This window comes from Meleagris gallopavo, chromosome 7 (genome assembly GCF_000146605.3).
Source record: "Meleagris gallopavo isolate NT-WF06-2002-E0010 breed Aviagen turkey brand Nicholas breeding stock chromosome 7, Turkey_5.1, whole genome shotgun sequence".
Lineage (NCBI taxonomy): Eukaryota > Metazoa > Chordata > Aves > Galliformes > Phasianidae > Meleagris > Meleagris gallopavo.
The window spans coordinates 20,237,646-20,253,171 of record NC_015017.2 but is presented as its reverse complement, the minus strand read 5'-3'; the positions used below and the strand labels follow the sequence as shown (position 1 = coordinate 20,253,171).

The following is a 15,526-nucleotide window of genomic DNA, read 5'->3' as shown; positions in this document are numbered from 1 at the left end:
TGCAGAGATGCATGTGATTTGTCTCCTCTCCTGAGAAATGGTAATTGGCTTCAGTTTACTTAGGCTACTGCAGCACAATTTATTTTCTTAGCTTAGCTGAGGCTCATATTGCAGCATATTTTCTTCTATGAGGGTGAAGTATTTAATTTGTAAAGTGATGGAGAGTGTGCATTGCATTACAAAGACAGAACACATCTCTGCTGTGTGGTGTTTAGTGGAAACAGATCAAAGTACTTGACCATCCTCCTTATCTTTCCTTGTTAAATTATGCATGAACTAATCATAGTCTTTTAGAAAATATCCATTATAACCAACTTAGTAATCTGACTGATGAACTGTGGTTACTATTTGCTTTGTCTGTTTATAATAAATTATTTCTGTGACTTTTTTGCCTTGGTCACATGGTGTTATTTCTGCTTTCTAAATGGGTAACAAAACATTCTTCAACAAAGCAGCAAATAGCAAACAATGAAAACATTTTAATTATGGATTTTTCCTGTTAATTAAGTGATTTTTCTTCCTCCTTGTATTTCCTGATAGTTTTTCAAAGGTATCTTTCTAGAAGAACTAAAGAGATAAACATAATAGTTGCTACAAATGGTACTTTAAAGAGAACCAAGGACTTCAGTTGAATTATATTCACACAATTCTAATGATTCATATAGTGATAATAATGGCCCAACATACCACACTGGAGATAAGCCCTCTGAGCAAGGGCTTTATTGATTTTTTTATTTTTTTTTTTAATTACTGCCCAACGTAACTTTACCTTCTGAATGATTGGTTAAGGTACATATCTTAAGCAAATACAATACTGTATGCAACTCATAATGAGTACTAAGAAGTACTGAGTATTCACAGCTTCCATTAATTGATGAGTTAGTTTCACAATACTTCTTCTGCCACTGCACCCTTTAGCTTTCATCCTTTGATAATACTTCTGTGCTGAATTAGCTTCAGTTAACTCTGCAAGCTCATTACTCTTTCATGACAGTGCACATGTTAGTACTGCTGCATTAGCTTGTGTGAGGCACTAAGACTTCTGGGAACACTAGCTTGGGAACAGCAATAAGCTCTGCTGTCCTATGAATTAATTTGAATTGTACTGAATAAAGATATGTCTCTTTTCTGGGCATCCATATGGAAATTTTTTAATCTAAAAGCTCATTAAAGAAAAGAGAAAGTAATCAGCATACACTACAGGAATGACCAGGCTCTACTGTCAGCATTGCTAATACTTTCATTTTGACAGACAAGAGGTTTAATAGATAGTGGAAGGCATTATGTCTGCAGTTGTACACCTTAAAATTCAGCTGTTCGTGGACAAGGGATGGTACAGTCAAACAACAAGGATTTTGTTAGCCAAAAGGAATCCTTACTTGCTAACTGGAAACTGTGGAGAAGATCATAAGCTCAAAGTGGTAGGAATATAAAGCCATATTTGATTGGAATGACCTTTGCTACTGTTTGGCCTAATAGCATGTTGGTGGTTCTTTTGAGTATTTTTTCTATTCAAATGCTATGAAAGCATAGGTGTGTGTGATGTGAGATATAAAGTATACAAACCGTCTATTGATTTCTGTGGAAAAAGAAAGAATGGACAGGAAGAGGTCACAGAAGAAGTGCAGGGTAATTAGGAGGACATACCTGCCCGCAAAGCAAGCTGTCTTCCAGTCCAGGTTAAAGCAAGACTGTAAGCCATTGCTGCTGGCTGAAAGCACTGTCAGTGGTCTCCTGCATAAATTGTGTAGTAATGAAGCAGAGCAAGCAGTCTTGCAGAGTTCTGTAAGAGACTAAGTTTATGAATATTCTTACTAATAATTTTTAATTTCAAATTCATAATATTGTTTTTCATATACTATACTGTTTTGCCCTTGAAAAACATCAAAACAACAATTTCATTCCAATGTTACTGTTTAATATCCTACATAATTGCTATTAACATTTTTTAATGTGATCTTTTTTATGCTGTCTTCTTGTGTGACCATGTGATTATGGTATTTATTACTTTTTAGAATTATTGGAATAAAAGGAATCACTGCACAATTAGAACAACTTTTACCTGTTTCAGTTGAGCTCTTTGGCTAAACGTTACGTGAGACTCACAAAAGAGCTTTGGTGGAAAGCACGTGTACGTATCTATACCTCAAAAACAGTAGGCAACTTTGGTAACAGCAGTATGGCTTATTGAAGCAATACCTCAGATACTGAGCAGTGCCTTCATTGTTGCGAAGAGTTCTTGAGGCTTGACCGAAAGGCTCTTGGCAGGATGTGTAGATGTCCTGTGTTATCCTCAAGCAACATGTCAGTGGCAAAGCAGTAGACATAATGGGGTGTAGTTAAATTTCTGTTTTTTTTCCCTAAATTGCTTTAGGTGAAAAAAGTTAGTATTTGAAAAATAAGATATTTAGGTCTAGTGATAAGGAACGTATTACTATTAGTTACATTGACAGCTTTTATCTTTTGTTATTATTCAACAAAAGAACAGAGACAAATACAATAAAAAATGAAATCTTTATTTTTTGGCTCATTTGTTATATTTTTATGTTGTTTATGATGATAACAATTTCCTGCATGCATTTCACCAACACGTTACAAGTCAAAAGCATCAGTAAAAGAAATATCATACATTTAATGTTAGCTTGTGTATGAAATGCAAAGTGTCCTGCTGTCTTTGATTATACAAATGTGCCATTTTATTCTTGAGAAATATTGTGGGTCCTATTGTAGAGGTCTAGTGCACTGTGATTCAAAAAGAATAAGAATAGTCTATGTAAACAGATACTGTGAAATAGCAAGGATTTCATGAACAATGAGACTATCTTGGAACTTCTGATGTGATCAGCACTGGTAGTTCACACATTTCCCTAGTACTTTCCTTGCTATGTCCACTTACCAGATAAACTATTTGGAAACGATAAGCTGGGTTCCAGATTCACACTATTTACTTCACATTGAAATATATGTAAATATAATATTAAAACATGATAGTCTACAAATGCTTCTTATGGTATGATTTCAGTTTGAAATTACTGTGGTTAGAAAGTAAACTGAGTGAATGAGGAAAGAAATATAAGAAACAGTGATCTAAACTTGAAGACACTCTTCTTATATACAAAACTGTTGCCAAATGGTATTTCTTTACAGTATTTATATATGCTAACCACATTTTTCAACAGGTTAAACAGTTTGAAGTATGGCCTGTACAGTCTGATTCTACACAATATAGTAGCGACTTCAAATTTAAAATGCAAAACTAAAAAAGCTCATCAATAGCTGCAAACTATTGCTTAATGATTTGAAAGAATGAGGTCTGGTTGGACAACTTTATTCAACTCACCACTGACATATGGCTTCCTACATTGGAGGCAGTGGAAGGAGTAAGATACAGCAGCAAAAGCATTGACATGCATCAGTGATGCTCTCCAAACTATCTATAATGACACAGAATACAAAATGTTCTGTTGAGCTTTTGCAAATTACCCACACTGTGGTACATATCTGATGCAATTCAGTGTGGCAAAGCCATTTAGTTCTATGCTCAAATGTGCATGGCAATATGCCGTTAGTATTTACATAGCAAAAGATATTTGTTGGATGTTGGTCTTAATGAGAGAACACAGTAACTAAATAATAATCCAGGAAAAAAGCTTAAAAACTGTTTAAAAAAAAGAAAAAAAACTCCCAACTGTATTTTGGTGAAGCTATTTTTTCTAGTGTAGAAACCATACAATATTTTTTCTAGCTGTGAATATTTTCACACAGTAACTTGTTCATGCTTAATGATTTGCATAAAAATAAGTCATTGCAAATTCCTCTAAATTAGAGGTGACTTTCTAGGCACATTAATCTGGATGTACATAGTCTAGATGCATCCATACACGTAGTCAGGATGCCTCAAATTAAAAACAACCCTAAAACATGGAAGTTCTTAAAATCTTTAGCTTTGTGCAATGTCATATTTTTATTTGGGCATGACTGGTAATTGTAACATGCCTATGCAAATCACTTGCATCTGTATGTTACAGAGAATCTGAGAGTAGAACACTTGGTCCTCATACCTCTTTCCCCAACATAAAACCCATTTACAAAAATAGTCACATATAATAGTAAACAACCTGTGAATTAAAAAATGATACACTAATACAAGTTTTGTAAAAATATGACAGATGTAGCCATTGAATTACAAATAGTGAATAGAAGTACTGTTCTACATGTTTTGCAATATGTGAAACAAAAAACTATAGCTTTGCACGTATTTCAAGCTCCCTGTTCTCTGTGGAGCCACTTTATCCCTCATTCTTAGCAGTGTCAGCTGTAGTGAAAACAGTAACCTCTTGTCAGGTTTGTTACTCTGGTTCACAGAGTCACAGTTTGATGATGAAGGTTTACTGTTTTGTTATAGGCACTGACCTTAAATATATATATAATGTATATATATGCACACACGCGCGCACACACACACATATGTAAAAACTGTCAGTTTGGCATAAACCTCCTGCAGGAGTCCAGTTGACGCTTCATTCTCAAAGACTGTAAACAAGCTGTCCCACAAGCAGAATTCTTACATTTTTACTTTTTTTTTTCCCTGACATCTTTACCTTTGTAGTTCTTTTCTGCTTTGTCTTTCTTATATTTTTTTTTATCTGGCTTTGTTACACTGTCATACGATGGTGGGGAAATTGTAGAAGAACTCTCATCTGTTTTCTCTGGTGTGGAGTTCCCATTTAGTTTATCAATAATTGTCTCTTTTATAACAAGTCCATCTCCTTCTTTGTTTTTATTTTTGTTATATATACTAGATACTTTTTTAACCTTTAGCTTTAAAAGGTAACGCCTATAAGCACGTTGAATAATGAGAGCAGATACCTCTTCCTGTTTCCGTTTTAATGTGGTTGTGATTGGTTCATAGGAGACTTTGGAAGGATTGGCTGCCATAAATCGGTCTTCCATCTGTATTCTGAGGGCATCCATCTCCCCACTTTCCCCTAACACACGCTTTGTGAAAGCAAACAAGATGTCGAGGCAGTGAATTCTGTCACCGCTTACCATGGGCAGATCCATTGCAATCAGCTGGACCTTATTTGGTTTTGCTATGAGAAGAGGAGGATCTAACGAAGCTGCAAAATCTGATAGTTTACTGTATTCTATGAATTGCGTTGCATCTGGATCAAACTTCTCCCAGACTTCATAGAACATCTCAAAGTCATCCTCGCTCAAGGGCTCAGCACTTTCTTCAGTTGCAACACTGAAGTTCTCCAGAATGACAGCAATGTACATGTTCACCACCACCAGAAAGGATATGATGATGTAGCTGACAAAGAAGAAAATCCCAACTGAAGGGTTGCCACAGTCACCTTTAACAGAGCTCCCTGGGTGATCTTTATGAGGGTCACAGTCTGGCTCCCCACTGTTAAGAATTGGGGCTAACAAGCCATCCCAGCCAGCAGATGTGGTAATTTGAAATAGGCAGATCATGCTGTTGCCAAATGTTTCAAAGTTGAACATGTCATCAATTCCAACTTCCCTCTTGACGTAGGCAAAGTTGGACATGCCAAATATCGCATAGATAAACATGACCAAGAAGAGCAGCAGGCCAATGTTGAACAAAGCAGGAAGAGACATCATCAGAGCAAAAAGCAGAGTGCGGATTCCCTTTGCGCCTTTAATGAGACGCAGGATGCGACCTATTCTGGCAAGTCGGATGACTCGGAACAAAGTGGGGGACACAAAATATTTCTCAATCATCTCAGCTAAGAACATACCTAGAGAAGAAAAAAAAGAGTGCACAAAATAACATTTTAATTTATTCATTCATTAATTAAGGAAATATTTATTTCTTGCTGTCTTGAAAACAATCAATATAGGAAGCCACTGCTTTTTTATTTTTAGAAATGTAAGGTGATGTCGGAATTCCTAGAAAAGTTAGTTATTGCAGAACATCATACAAGTTTTTTACTTCTTATTTAAAAAAATTATAATAGTACTGTGTTTTCCTTATATTGATATGATACCTAAGAAGGGAAACAAGTAAAAGAAATAAGTTATTTTATGACAGGGTAGTTTAGCATCTGAGTTCTAGTTTGTTCTAAAAAGGCCAGAAAGAGAAGTTTCTCGTAGATATGATTAGTTCTTGATGATAAGCCTACTGCTTTCTTTTATGAAAGAATATATTGGCTTAACTTATGCAACTAAGGATCTGCATTGTATGCAGGAAATTTCAACTTTTAACATGTTTTATGCTATAGAGATCAATCAAATTGTACAGAAAACAGAAAAATTAATATTCTTGAAACAGCTGCTCTCTTTTCTGTCCACTAGTTCTTTCTTGAAAGGGAATCGCTCTTACCTACTATGGAGAGAATCACAACCACGAAATCAAAAATATTCCAGCCTATAGTGAAGTAGTAATGGCGAAGTGAAATCAATTTGAGGACAAATTCTCCAGTGAAAAGGATAATGAACACAAGGTTAATCCGGGACAAAATTGTTTCCATTTCCTTACTCTGGTCATCTGTTTCTACCATCATCGTGACCATATTAAGGCAGATAAGTATCATGATACTGATGTCAAATACTTGTTTGGTGACAAAATCAAAGACCATGCCTTGGAATTTGTTCTGCAAAAACAAAGACAGAATACTCCTTATACTCTGAAAATATTTGCTTTCAGAAATGTCAAATAGGAAACCAAGCTCCTGCAAGATCTTGGGAGTGCAGGGCAAGACCCATTCATAATAAATCTGTTAAATTTTACACCTAGTCCTTGTTGGATTTTGTGTAGGCCTTATATAGTAGATGAAGAAATGTACCACTGTTGACTGATGGAATAGAAAGAGAAGCACTGAAATGATAATACCAATTTCTGATTGGTATTAATTGTGAAATGATAGTACCGAAATTGATAATATTAGTATAAAAGAAGGTGGCATGACTTGATACCGGATAAGTGCCCACCAAATAGAAACTCATTTTCTTTTTGGCTTTAGGATACTAACCCCTGGAGATTCTCTCTTTGTTAGATTAGCTGTGCTTGGTGAGGTTGCTGGACAGCTGAAGTTGCGTGTCTCAAACACTCCATGACTGCAATATCCTGGTTTTCCTTTATTACTTAGCTAATTATTTATGGCTATATGCTTCTCCTTAGAGAGTTCATCACCCAGCGAACAAAGTGCAACAAGTGTTTTCCTTTCCAAATTCTGTAGAATTTCAGGAAATAACAGAGTGCTTTCTTATCTTAGAGGTGGACATATTCTAGTTTATCCTGTACTCCCCAGGGCATTCTTTTATTCCGTGAGATTACTCTTCTCTTTCACATGAAATGACCAGTACCCCCTTCTGTCTGCAACAACAATAGGCAGTACTTCCCCTCTTCCTACAAATTCTCCAGAAGACACTAAGTTTGTCCAATGTGAACAAGGACCAGTAAATGAGCCAATTAACCCTATTTTTCTAGGGCTCAGTCAGGGAATTATGAAATTTATCACACTAACCTTATTAAATCCAACACTTCATATATCAGAGTCTGTGTTTTTAAAATAAACATGAAAGATCTATTCACTCAATTGAAAAAAAGAGAAATTATACCTTGTAAGAAAAACAAAATAAATATTTTCCTTCCAGACATATAACTTTCTCTTGTTGGGTAAAATCATATTCCCAAATGTATATTTAATACTAGTGCTGTTAAAGTCAAATTGTTCTTACCACTGGCCTTGGAATAGGTTTCTGTGGTTTTTTGGATCCCAGTTTTTTCATTGCATTGTAATATTTCTTCTGTTCTTCTGTCATAAATATATCCTGACCTCCAAAGTAAAAAAATAATACCAAAACTAATTACTAACGTGTTCAGCATTTAACTACAATATTCATGTCTGCCATTTGATATTACATTTATATTTATTTTATCTAACAAAAGTGATTTTTTTTTTGTATTTATTTTTCACATTGAGAGCACACGCACATGCAAAAACCCTTCCTAGTGTCTTCCGATGCTGACAGTTGACTTTTTCCAGTGTCCTTATGTTCACTTTTGCTGACATGGCTAAAATGGTTCTTATTATAACAATGCTGTTAAAGAACTTGTTAATTAGGATTTTAGTGCACAGAAGCCTCTCTGGTGCCTGACATGTCCTAAATTCTAGATTGACAGGTTGGACAGGTCTAAAAGTGGGGAAAGTTTGAAGTTTAATATGTGAAGGAAAAGACTATTTGAGTCTAAACTGAGGGCAAAAGCACCGTTGATGGGAACTTCAGAAAAGTAACCCAAGTCATGCCATAGTAAATTAATAATTTTAAAACTGCTGGAAATTGTCTAGTTCAAATTAGACTGTGTTTGCAAATGCTAATGCTGCCAGATGTGCAGCATCAGTGTAACTGAATTCCAGTGTAAAGTAAATTGTACTTATTAATGAATCTGAACTAACTCAGATGGAAACAGTGTGAAAGTCACTGTTGACTAAAGTTGATATTGAAGCTAAAAGCCCATTCTTATTGATAAATGTAGCCCCAAATGCCCTTATGGTTCTTTCAGAATCATAGAATATGCTGAGTTGGAAGGGACACATACGGATCATTAAATCCAACTTCTAAGAAATTGAAAAATATTTTCACACAAAAAAAATTCTATCATTCACAACTGAGTTTTACCATAGGTTCTATTTTGTACTGCTTCTTTTTATTTAGTAATCAAATAAAACCAAATCAGATAAAGTTGCTTTTTCACAGCACATAAAGGTTTACACGTAATCTCATGTGATAGTGCTGTTCAGAAATTGAAGGCCAGGAATAATGAGACTTCAAAATATTTATATACAATTGTAATTTTATATTTTTAAGATTACCATAAATAAAATTGTATGCATAATAAATATTTTAAATATTTTAAATATTTTAAATATACTTGAATGTCAAATGTATGTGGAAAAATATCCTTCCTTCTATACGTATACTTCATTATTTCTAGTATTATAAATTAATCTCTTTATGTCTAAGAAGCTCATCTCATTTTTCAGAGCTCAGGTGTTAGAATAACAGAATTCTTTCATACTATATGTTTACTTGTATCTTTAAGCCTATTATTCATGAGATCTATTGGATTTTTAAGCCACTGTTTAATCAGTTTGCAGAACTAGTATCTATTCTATCAACACATTGTCATATTGTATAAGAGTTTATAAAACTAATTCTTTAATTAGAAAGGAAATTCTTCTATGGCAAATACTGCTAGTCTTATCAAAAGAATAACACAAATTCCTTTCTTAAATCTTCACTTTAGCTCTTACACAATTTGTAAATTACCATCAACAGACTAACAATTTGTCTTTCAAAATGCTGAAATACAAATGTCATCATCACATCACAGAGATTGTGTTAAAAAAGAATTTTTTATCCAAAGAAGCAAAATAACTTTTTTTCCTTATAAAAATAAATTGTTAATTCTTTATAATTAATGATTTATAGCAATATAGAAACATTTTAAATACTTATCTTCTTTTTTTGTTGGTTGAAGTTGTCTATAATGACACCAATGAAAAGGTTCAATGTAAAGAATGATCCAAATATGATAAAGATGACAAAATAAAGATACATGTACAGGTTGTCCTCATACTTAGGTTGATCTTCTACCTACAAAATGTTATAAATTTTATTAACCAAAAGAATAGTAAATGTAAAAAAAAAATGTATATAGATTATAAATAGGTATATGTTATTTCAGCACTCAATTATTAAAAATTATTAAAAAGACTATGTATCCTTTCCCATCTGTATTTGGAGAATTGGAAGCTGACAATGATTATTCCTATGGAACTTTAATGTAAATGCACATAGATATGTGTTTATGTATGTACATACAAACAAAGCTCCCGGCACAAGTCATGCTTTCTATAACTTCCAGTGACTGTCTTTTTTGTGAATTTTATTAAATTGCGCCAAATTTCTAAGGAAGATTTTGCTACGGTCTTGGTTCTTCCAGGTTTCACATTTCTGACAATGCCTGCATTTCATCTGCACAGCAAGCTGAGCATAGAGAAGCTGAAGTTAATTAAATAGGATATATATTCTGACAGATGAATATAACTGTTTGATGACTGATTATCACTAGTGTGACTATAACCTAAGCTGTGTAGAATTAGTTCAGGTATCTGTGTTGCACTTTCTTGTACTAGGTAAACACAGTTGAAGTTTTCTAGCCAAAATAAAATTTTAATTCCTATGATCTTCAACCTTAAAACCTAATTGCACTTAATAGCTGGATAACAAAAGTGGTCAGCCTAAATAAACAATGAAATGCATGGCTTTAAGTTTTAATGAAAGATACATAAATAAATTTAATCTATAAGAACTATATTACATAGTGTTACGTTATATAATCATGGTAGTTGGAGGAAGTTATTAAAATGCCATCTTGCCTGTTTCTTTTCATTTACATTACATTTTCCAAAAAAGATCAAGTTAAATGAATTTAATTCATATTATTTGACTAGGAAGAAGTGGAATTAATTTTTTTCTACTACTATTTCTAAGATTCCTGAAGTTATACGAAAATTCCTTTCAAGCCTTAAGATACCTGGAAAAAAATGTTAATAATTCTTTATGTAACTATATGTGTAATTTTTAACTCTGTACTAAATAAAATACATCAGAATATAACCAATAGATGATTTTTGAAAGGCTTACACTTACATCTCTTGAATCAACTGCAGCATACATAATGTCCATCCATCCCTTGAAAGTAGCCTAGAAGTAAAATACAGTTGTTTTATCTACTCTCTAAAATTCAGTGTGAAAAATAACTAGGTTTCAGAATTTGCAGACTTACTTTTAATGAAATCACACAAAACATTATAAACCATATTGAACAAACAGGAATATTAAAAGATTTTAGAGTATTACTGATTTTTTGATAAATTATTTTTAGATATTTCAAAAATATTAACTCTGGGCTACAGACATCTCAGCATGGGCACAGAGTGTGTGCAGACACAGGTTTTTACCTTGCAGATGACCAGTGGTAGACTTAGACATCAATACTGTAGATATTTAGGCACGCTCTACAATTGCTTGTGCTGACAGCCATTTTACCAAGCTTACAGCATGAACTGATGGAGTCTGCAACGTAGCTTCTGGGCAGATATTAACATGCATCTGAATGTTTTGCCCATGTTCACAATTCCGTGATATTTTTAGAAATGTTTTAATCCCACATAAGTAAAAGGAATAGACTCTATAATTAAAATATGTGTTGGTTCTTGAGGTGTATGATTTACAGGAGACCTGAGGAACTGTGAAAGAGCTGTGGTTAAATTTATAAAAACTTGGACTGATTTCAAGTAGAAACTTTATCTAGGTAGTAAAAAAGATTTGTCCTCATTGCTTTAAGGAGGTATTTTCATGGAGATTGAATGTCTGCTTGCTGAAGAACACCAAAGAGATGGTAGCTAAAAGTGTGAATGCCTGCCTGTCAGGCATGGTTTCCACAAAAGAGATAAAAAGTCTGAAATGAGCAGGTAAAGAGCATATCTTCTGAGGAACCATTCCAAAGAGTGCATTTGCATCTGTGTCTGCTAAAACTGAGCTTTCATACTTCAGTACAACTGCCAGTTTCCACAGCAGAAGATTTGCACTCTGGGAGTGTTCAGATCCGATGAATCTTGCAATGTAGTACATATTTACTAGGAAGGTATGCTTGGAGCCAAGCATCATAGATCGTTCTGCCTCAGTTGACAACTGACACCTTTTGGTGTACTTTGCATACTGTTAGAAAAGTATCAGAGTTTGATAACAGCTATAACTACAGGGGAAGGGTAGCGGGAATGCTAAGTGGAGACATTCAGCTGAAGAAGTGACGTGATACATGATACATGCCCAAAGATCTCTTAATTTCAGCAGAAAAGGGGAAAAAAAAAGAGTATATTTAAAAAGGAAAATAATGAAAAATCTGAACAAAAAGAAGTAAAGAAGAATGAAAGCTCCATAGTAGTAATATAGTAATTAAAGACTAATACTGACTGGATGGTTGATACAGATAATGTTCAGATGCAGCTTCAAGAGACTTAGAAGTATATCTTACACTTTTTCAGAGGATAGTATTGGTGATAATGGTTCACTTCAATCCCTAGTACAAGAGTGGCAGTGACATCTGAAGTTACAGAGTTTGTGTTATCATTCAGTACTACACCTCATAACTTAAGAGTCACATTCTCTTCAGAAACAAAATTCTTCAAGCAAGGTAGTTAAACTGGGAATCAAGGTCATCTTGATTCCCAAGGGATACTGACCGACTCTGAATAGAAGAGACAAGCACATCTTCCTCGGAAAACTTGGGATACCAGAGCGGTAAAAATCCCACGATATTTCTGACATCTCTTCATACACTAAAGCTGTATGTCAAATTGCAGACAAGTGATTCACCAAAGCTCAATCATTTAAGCATAATTGCTTGCTTACTTGCTTGCTTGTGTTTGGGGTCAGATATCAGCTAGTACAAAAACAGCTCTGTACCAGAGAGCGTAGGAAAAGGACTCGAAGGGGCAATACAATTTGCAGACTTTGTATTAGTTATGATAATTTATAGAATAAATATGGCATACTATACAAAAACATCTACTAGTACACTATATGTAGCACAATATATATTTAGTTTATTATAATAGCTTCATAAAAAGCATTAACAGAATAAGAAGTTTATGAATCATGAATATAATTTTTGTAATAAAAGTATTTTACATTTTCCTATTTTACCACAATTTAATGTCTTCATAGTTTCATGCACTTCTTAATGAAATGTATGTATTTCAGGAGCAAATGCTGTTTGTCCATGAGTACCAAGAGAAAATGTTATGAAATGATCTTAATAGTCAAGATCTCTTTGTCAGTAACTATCCAAACTCAGACCCTTGTACAAGCACTGTACTACAGGAAGAATTGTCTCCACGCTACACGAAACGTTGGGTACCCCAATGTCAGATATTGTATTACTTATGATTCCTTTCCCTAACCCATTTCAAGGTCTGAAAAATCAATCCCCTCTTAAACCTTCACTGGAGATCTTCTGGGTCGTTATATTCTTACTGTTATAGCTAATGACAAACTGGTTACTTAGATGAGCATAGACATAAAGAAAAATGCACTCTACCTTGACCTGGCTGTTGACAGGAAAAATAATTTCCTAGTGCCCAAATGTGCTGAGATTAATGGATTTTAAATATCAAAGATGTTGCTGTTGATTTGTAATGATATCCAGGAACAGATTATATGGGAGGCCTTGGCAATAATTGCTCACATCAGATCAGACGCTCAGCCTTTTAAACTGCTCTTTGCCTTCCTGTCTTAGAAGATAACTAAGTTTGTAAAGGAGCAGAGAGACCTTTTTAATAATTAGAGGGACCTCTGAGACTTTTTTATTGGAACAAGAAATTAAATCCATTTCTGAAGTTTATATTGTGCAGCACTTGTACAGATTCTTGTACATCATTCCACTTAAAAAGACATTTTTATCATCATTATGAGGCTGTATTGTCTGGCTCTGTTGTCTCTGAAAAGTTACTCTACTACTATTCATCCAAAAATTGCAAAAAGTGCAATAGAGGCTTTTACAAGTTTCTGTTGTGTAAGCCATACATCATTGCCATAAAGACATTATTTCACTGCTTAGCAGACTTATGTTGCCCATTTATCTGAGACTTCTTTAAAGCGAGCAAAAAGAAAAAAATATGAATTTACTTACTACTTGAAGCAGAGCAAGATACCCAGCTCCTACATTATCAAAGTTTACTTTCACATTTTTCCAGCGGGCACTTTGATTGTTTTTTATGAGTTCTTCACACTGAGTATAATTGTTGACATCACTGACATCAAACATCTCGCCTGTTGTGGTGTTGACACAGTGATAGAATTTTCCAGCAAACAGATTTACTCCCATGATGCTGAAGATGAGCCAGAATATAAGACAAACCAGCAATACATTCATGATAGATGGAATTGCTCCTACAAGGGCGTTTACAACCACCTATTAGAGAAATTAGAGAACACAGTCAGTTTTTGAACAGAAAAATTAAAATACTTTTAAAATGATAGAGCTGCTTTAATATGGAATGGATAGTTAAAATGTAACAATGTAAAAGTAAAGGGAGAAGCATTATTTAAGGTTCAATAAAAATCACCACTGAGATTACAAAAGCAAAAAACAAAAATGATATGAAAACAAAGACAATGAAAAAAAAAGTGAAAACAAAAGAAAACCTGTTAGTAGCAAGATGGATTCTTAGAATTTGTGTGCTCTAAGAGAAAAAGAAAGAAATGTTAAATTCCAGCAATATAAATCAAAATGTATAAATAAGAAATAAAACAGAATAAGATGACGAATGATGATGTGAAAGACTGAATAAAAATGTCTGCATTTGAAATCATTACAAATTATTTTATTCACAGAACATATGTATAAATTGGAACCAATGTATTTTAGCATGTGCTTATAAAGTAACATAATTAAGTACCTTTAATTTAATAACAGCATCTGTTATAAATCTTAGTTTTAAATTGCCTGTCTCACTGTAGTTGCTCTTCCACACATCCACATTTTTTTCAATTGGAGCACTTAATACAATTGTGCTAATAGATGTGAATAAGTGACAGAAAAAATCAGATTAAATCCCTTGACAAAAATGTAATTTAATTATTTATTTATTGTGATTGAACAAAAATGATATACAAGTAATTTCTTTTTACTAAACCATATTTATGTATAAAACTGCAGTAGCTTTATGTATAGTGAATAACTATGTACAGTTTTCAAAATAATAGTATTTTTCAAATCTGTAACTTGACTGAAAATGTCTAAGATCCCATTTATTAGATAGGAGCTTACATACAATATATTTGTAATGCAAATTGTGCAAAACCTAATGGTGATGTGTCACAAGACACAGTCCACTATGCTGGCTAGTGAGGCCACTTAGGGTATCATCAGCCTCTATCCAGACAGAAACCACACTATTTTGAGACTTAAGACTCAAAATAACTGAACTAAACTAAATTAAACTAAACTAAAATAAATAAATAAACTAAAACGATATTATAGCATTCAGTATTTTTAGGTGAAGACTACGGAGAGATTTCTTAATAACATTGCATTGTAAATTTTTTACGTATCTGTTTCACCAGGAAATAGTATAGTCTGTGTTTACAGCAGACAACTGGCAATAGTCTTTTTCGTCAGATTGACAGAATTTGAAAATAATAATTTCCTCAACAGGAAGGATTTAGCTGTGGAGGAAGAGGGGTAAGATGGCAGCAGATATATTTGTATGAAGTAAAGGACACTTGTTGAGAAAATGGTTTTTCAACTCCCCCCTTCTCTATTTCTCTATTTCCAGCTCTATCTGTATTTCAGGTGTTTGTTCAGAGAACCTTCCATTAATAATACAGCATGTGTTGTGGGATTTTTTCCCAGACTGGTACATGGAGAGCCACAGGGAGGTTTCAGCTACCTTTTTCTCACTTTTGTCAGTTTCTTCACCTTTTT

General features: G+C 33.8%; 1 protein-coding gene across 1 annotated transcript; it reads right to left on the bottom strand.

The window, feature by feature from the left end:
* Window positions 1–2,506: 2,506 nt before the first annotated feature.
* LOC104911709 (sodium channel protein type 2 subunit alpha-like) lies at window positions 2,507–14,581 on the bottom strand. The gene is made up of 7 exons (XM_010713684.2): window positions 14,555–14,581; window positions 13,730–14,011; window positions 10,687–10,740; window positions 9,490–9,627; window positions 7,708–7,812; window positions 6,350–6,620; window positions 2,507–5,765 (listed from the first exon to the last, which is right to left on the bottom strand). The coding sequence occupies exons 1-7, from the start codon at window positions 14,579–14,581 to the stop codon at window positions 4,573–4,575; spliced, it is 2,070 nt and encodes a 689-aa protein (XP_010711986.2). The 3' UTR covers window positions 2,507–4,572.
* Between the last annotated feature and the right edge of the window lie 945 nt (window positions 14,582–15,526).

Coding starts and splice junctions, on each gene's coding strand:
- LOC104911709 (XM_010713684.2), bottom strand. CDS start 14,581: ATGTGGATGTGTGGAAGAGCAACTACA. Junction 14,012..14,554: donor TGTGTGGAAGAGCAACTACA/GTGAGACAGGCA, acceptor TTTCTCTAATAG/GTGGTTGTAAACGCCCTTGT. Junction 5,766..6,349: donor TGTGATTCTCTCCATAGTAG/GTAAGAGCGATT, acceptor TTTCTTCTCTAG/GTATGTTCTTAGCTGAGATG.